Genomic DNA, 5,811 nt, shown 5'->3' with positions numbered 1-5,811 from the left:
GTTGCTCCGCATCAATCCCCTCCACTTCAAAAGAACTCCACCTTGAGTGATCATCATCGGGATAGAAAGGGAATAAATCAACAACATTGAAGTTCCTAGAGATCTTCATGTCTTCGGCAGGTCAAGCACATATGCATTATCATTGATCTTCTTAAGTACCTAAAAGGGACCAATCTTTTTGGAATCAAGCTTCTTCTGTCCTCTGTCACGCTCCTTATAAAGATAAACCATGACTTAATCACCCACGGCAAAAGATTTATAACACCGGTGTTTATTAGCTGCAGCTTTATATTTTTCATTGGCAGTAGTGATGAATTGCTGCACTTGCTTGTATACGTCCACATGCTCGGTAGCCAAGTTATTAGCTGTAATACTCTTCTCTACACCTGTTGGAGGGGAAAGGAGATCAAGAATATGGGCTGGTACCTTCCGCTAGACAATTGCAAAAGGGGACATCTTGGTTGCACTATGGATAGAACTGTTGTAAGCAAATTCTGCTTGGGCAAGAGCAAGCTCCGACATCATCTTTTTCTCGCTACAAATGTACCTAAGGAGATTACCAAGGGTTTAGTTCAACACTTCAGTTTGTCCATCAGTTTGGAAGTGCGCGATATTGTTGTAGCGGAGTTTAGTGTTAAACCTCTTCCACAAAGTTGTCCAAAAGTGAGCTAGAAACTTTGTGTCTCGGTCGAATGTGATGGTTTTGGGAATGCCATATAACGAAACAATCTCCTGAAAAAATAACTTTGCTATATGCGAGGCATCATTAGTTTGTTTGCAAGGGATAAAGAGTGCCATCTTGGAGAACCTGTCTACAACAACAAAAATAGAGTCAGCTCCACATTGAGTTTGTGGCAAACCCAACACAAAATGAATGGATAAGTCCTCCCAGGGTTGTACCGGTATAGCCAATGGAGTGTATAGACCGTATTTTGGGAATGGCCTTTCTGTGTCTAGCAAACTGAGCATTTCTATACTAGCTTCCCTGCTTCCTTCTTCAATTGTGGCCAATAAAATCGAGACTCTAGCCCCGCAATAGTCTTGTCTCGCCCCAAGTGTCCACTCAATCCTCCACCATGGATTTCTCGGATTAACTTTTTTCGAAGGGAAGACTGAGGGATGCACAGCCTGTTTTCGTTGAATAAATACCCGTCATGAACCAAGAAACCATTGGTAGGCTATTTAGCATCAATTTTTGCCCATATGTCAGCAAAATCTTTATCTGAGGCATATAGATCTTTAAGAATTTCGAACCCCGCAATCTCTTGCCTAATTGTAATCAATAAGGCTGCTCTCCTGCTCAAAGCATCTGCTACTATGTTATGAGTACCTGATTTATGCTTAATGACATAATGGAAAACACCAAAATAAGTTTCCCAACATGCATGCTTCTTGCTCACTTTCTTCTGAGTTTGAAAATGAGTTAAAGCCTGATGATTAGTGTAAATAGTGAACTCACACCCCAACAAATAATGTTCCTAAGTCTTGAAGGCTCGGAAAACGGCATACAACTCTTGCTCATAGGTAGACCACCTTTATCTAACTTCATTCAATTTCTCACTAAAGAATGCAATAAGCTTTCAAGATTGAGACAAAACACCACCAATTCCAATCCCGCAAGCATCACAATCTACCGCAAATAATTTATCAAAGTCAGGTAAAGCAAGAATAAAGGCGAAAGTAAGCTTATCTTTGATCTCTCTAAAGCTTTTCTTTGCAGCTTTTGTCCATACAGATTGACGAAATCTCTCCTTCTTCAAACAATCGGCGATGGGAGCGACGATGCTGCTAAAGTTACCGATGAACAGCCTATAGAAAGTAGCAAGACCATGAAAGCTGTGAACTTCAGTGATGTTCTTGGGAGTAAGCCGATTTCGAATGGGCTCAATCTTTCTGTCATTAACATAAATTCCTTCCGAGCTAACAATATAGCCAAAGAAACAGAATCCGCTCGGTCATAAAACTGCACTTCTTAAGGTTGATGTACAACTAATTTTTTTGTAAAGCATCCAAAACCTATCGAAGGTGCTGAAGGTGTTCTTCCTCACTGCAACTGAAAATGAAGATGTCATTAAAACAAACAACCACAAATTTGCGCAAGAAAGGGCGCAAAACCTGAGTCATATAATCCTTCCTTGGTCTTGAAGGTAGTCTTCCATTCATCTCCCTCTTGAAGGTAGTCTTCCAGTCATATAAAACACTATAGATCCTGACAGTTGGTCCAATATGTCCTCCACACGAGGAATAGGGAATCAATACTGCACCGTGATCTTGTTGAGGGCCTGGCTGTCCACACACATTTTCCAGGTCCCATCCTTTTTTGGTACTAATAAAGTAGGAACTCCACAAGGACTAATGCTCTCTCGAATATGTCCCCTTTTCAATAATTCTTCTACCTATTCTTGAAGAATCTAGCTCTCCTTTGGATTCATCTTATAATGGGGCAGGTTCGGTATCTTCGATCCAGGGATAAAATCAATCTGATGTTGAATGTCTCGCAAAGGTGGAAGTGTAGATGGTTCTTCAACTATGGCATGAAACTCATCTAGCAACACCTTGACTGGTGGGGGTACTAGTGCCACTTCATTAAAGCCTATCTCAGGTTTGATCAGCAATGCCAACGTACCTCCGGACTTCTCAATTGCACTAGATAATTCCTACATATTGGAAGAAACAGCTACTATGGATTTCCCCTCCACTTTAGAAGCTTTGGCAGAAGATCTAAAAGGTAAGATAATGATTTTCCTTTTTTTCCAAGTGAACAGGTATGAATTCGCTCTTCCCTTGTGCAATGCATCTACATCAAACTGCAATGGATGTCGTAATAGTACCCCACAAGCATCAATATCCACAACATCATAACTAACAGAGTCTAAGTACGACTTTCCCATTGATATAGGAACCTTGCAAATCCGATTTACTTCAATCGTTGGACCCTCTTTAATCCACCCTACCTTGTACAGCGAAGGATGTGGTTCTGTGGGTAAATTTAGCTTTTCAACCAGCTTCTTGGCTATCAAATTTTCACAATTGCAATTGTTGATAATGAGTCAGCACACTACTTCACCAACTCGACATTTCGCTTGGAAAATTTTTCTTTGTTGAGTGTCGCTTTCTTGTTTTAAAGAACACAAAATTTTCTGAACAACATATGTAACTTCCCCATCTTCAAAACCAGCCATGGATCCATCATCTTCGTCTTCTACCTCTTCAACTTTAGATACTTAATCAACTACATTCATCTGTCGATGCCCATCATTATCTCCCTTATGTTCTGGACATATATTAGATGTATGTCCTTGTTTTCTACAACGGTAACAATAATCTCCAGTTGGCTTTTGATATGGATTCGACTTATTATTTTTGTCTGCCATGGGAGCCTTTCCCCGGGAGTCTTTCTTTTCTTCTGTTGTGAGCTGCTGTGAACTCTGGTTATTGGCAGGAGTGGCTGCTCTTGAGTTCTATCTATCGAAATTTCTACTGAACTGCTGATTTCCAGATGAATAGGGTTACCTGAAATTCTGGTTACGATTAGATGGTTGTCGAGGCTGTCAACAAGTTCTATCTTCCGCATGTTTAGCTATCTCAATTGCATCTGCAAAGTGAAAATCGCAGCTACACCCATCATAAACATAACATCATGATTTAATCCCCTCTGATAATGAGCCACTTGCTAGGATTCAGTCTCACAATTGTCACATCGAGCCTACAATCTCAAGAACTCTTCCGTATGCTCATCTACCTTTTAATTTCCCTGGAAACAATCATGGTACCTGTTATACAAGATTTGGGAGTGATCACTAAGGAGAAAACGCTGCTCAATCATCTATTTCATTAAGATCCAATCTTTCACAGGTTAAATCCTTCGACGATGACGTTCATTTTGAACAGAATGCCACCATGCTGCTGCACCGCCTTTCATTTTATAGGCCACAATGGAAACTTTAAGTTCATCCTCGACATTCATAAGCTCAAAAAATCATTTGACCTCCCCTAGCCAGTCAAGAGTGCTTTCTACGTCTAGCGATCCTAAGAAGGGTTGAAGGCCTACCTTTATCTTGTATCCTTCATGAAAATTGTCACCATTGCCTCTATAATCTCGGCCTCCATCATAACGATTTTGGCGTCTTGCATAATTTGGCTGATGTGGATTCAGAGCTGCTGTTGCAGCCGCAGGTTATGGGTTGCCTTGTTGGATTGCGAGAGTCAACTGTCTAATCTTTTCGGTTAACTCTTTGAACCTCGCCTTTATGGCTGTGAGTCGTGTCTCATAATTGTTGGCCATGGAGATACCTTGCCTTTTGGCTCTGACACCAACTGACTCAAAACGGTCACGTGAATGGGAATAAACGATTATACTCCGTCAGGTGTTTTGATCAATGAAGATTGATCCGACAAATAAAGAGAGAACTAAACTCTTAAAAAAGTTTTATTGATAGGAATATTGATCAAAGATGATGAATGTCCAATGATACAAAAATAACCTATTTATAAGTTAGGCTAAAGTATAAAACCCTAAAAAATAATACAAAAGTCGTAACTAAACAATACCCCAGTAAGGGGTGGCGGTACGGGCGTGTCCTAAGCTTCCAGAGGCTGGCACGGGGCGTGCTGGAAGTGACACGGGCATGTCTATATGGGAATCGTAGCTGGACCTATCGGCACCGGTGTGCTGTACATGGCACGGGCGTGCTCTAGACTCCCAGAGGCTAGCACAGGCGGGTTGGAAAGTGACACGGGCGTGTCTATACTTCTTAAGCTTGGGCGTGTCTTGCGTCCTGGACTTACAGAGGCTGGCACGGGCGTGCTGGATATGGCACAAACATGCCCTTTCTTCTTGGTTTGTAGTGATCCAAATCTTCCACATATTGAAGTGCAAGTTGCTCCGCATCATGAAGTTTATGCAACTATGAATTAGGACTAGCCTCGCTTATAATTCTATAATTCTCCATGATTTTTAGTTAGAACTAGCGAAAATGGCTTCAGTGATCTAATAGAGACTCTTCTTTAAACTCTTAAATTCCTTTTATTAATTCTTCCTCTATTTCCTTCTATTTTGTCACTAAAATAACTAATCTATTTCTTTGCTCATTTATAATCTAACTTGATAATTATGCTTTTTAAAAATAATCAATTTAATCTTTCAATATACATGTATGGCTAAGTTTTGGTTTTTGTCTCCTCCGCGTTCCAAAAGATAGTTATGGAATTCAAACTAAACTTTTTCCTAAGCTCAAAAATATAGAAGTAAGCAGAGTTGAACTTAATTGACCATCAATGAAAAAAAAATGTATTAATAAGATAGAATCCAATCCACCCATCAATACCATAACTGTATATATATATATAACACAGTACGGAAATCATTAGTCCCAATACCCAACATTACATAATTAAACACAAGACAAAAACCTTCATCCTAAAGAAACTGCAAATGTTATCCCAACACCCAATTGTGGAGACATACAACATTCATTGGGATAGCACAAAACAACAATAGAACATCAATACTTACTAATCTAATATGCCTTGCTTCTCCATCACCTTCACTTTCTCCATTCTAAACCAGTTTTTATATATATACAGAAATAGGAAGTTCATTGAGAGGAGGAAGTTGTTTTGGAAAATTAGGAACTTCATTGGGCAACAATATAAACATGAAATACCCATAAACACTAACCCCAAAAGTAGAAGTCACAGACAACATGAAGTTATACCGATCATTTTTAACAGATTGTAGGATACAGGTAAGATCCTCTAACATGCCTTACTGCTCCATCATCTTCACTTCCTCCTCCTTCTCAAAGTAGT

At 39.8% G+C, this 5,811-nt stretch overlaps 1 protein-coding gene across 1 annotated transcript; it reads right to left on the bottom strand.

Moving 5' to 3' along the window:
- Window positions 1-432: 432 nt before the first annotated feature.
- Window positions 433-2,072, bottom strand: LOC149495575 (uncharacterized). The gene is made up of 5 exons (XM_089723204.1): window positions 2,017-2,072; window positions 1,635-1,920; window positions 1,200-1,430; window positions 809-1,128; window positions 433-547 (listed from the first exon to the last, which is right to left on the bottom strand). Exons 1-5 carry the CDS (start codon window positions 2,070-2,072, stop codon window positions 433-435), a joined length of 1,008 nt encoding a protein of 335 aa, XP_089579330.1.
- Window positions 2,073-5,811: the final 3,739 nt, after the last annotated feature.

This window comes from Jatropha curcas, chromosome 6, assembly GCF_041381405.1.
Source record: "Jatropha curcas cultivar XTBG-Jc1 chromosome 6, XTBG_Jcur_1.0, whole genome shotgun sequence".
Lineage (NCBI taxonomy): Eukaryota > Viridiplantae > Streptophyta > Magnoliopsida > Malpighiales > Euphorbiaceae > Jatropha > Jatropha curcas.
The sequence above is the reverse complement of the archived record's forward strand: the minus strand, read 5'-3'. Positions and strand labels throughout refer to the sequence as shown.

Coding starts and splice junctions, on each gene's coding strand:
- LOC149495575 (XM_089723204.1), bottom strand. CDS start 2,072: ATGACATCTTCATTTTCAGTTGCAGTGAGGAAGAACACCTTCAGCACC. Junction 1,921..2,016: donor ACCTTCAGCACCTTCGATAG/GTTTTGGATGCT, acceptor CTATATTGTTAG/CTCGGAAGGAATTTATGTTA. Junction 1,129..1,199: donor AAGATTTTGCTGACATATGG/GCAAAAATTGAT, acceptor CAACGAAAACAG/GCTGTGCATCCCTCAGTCTT.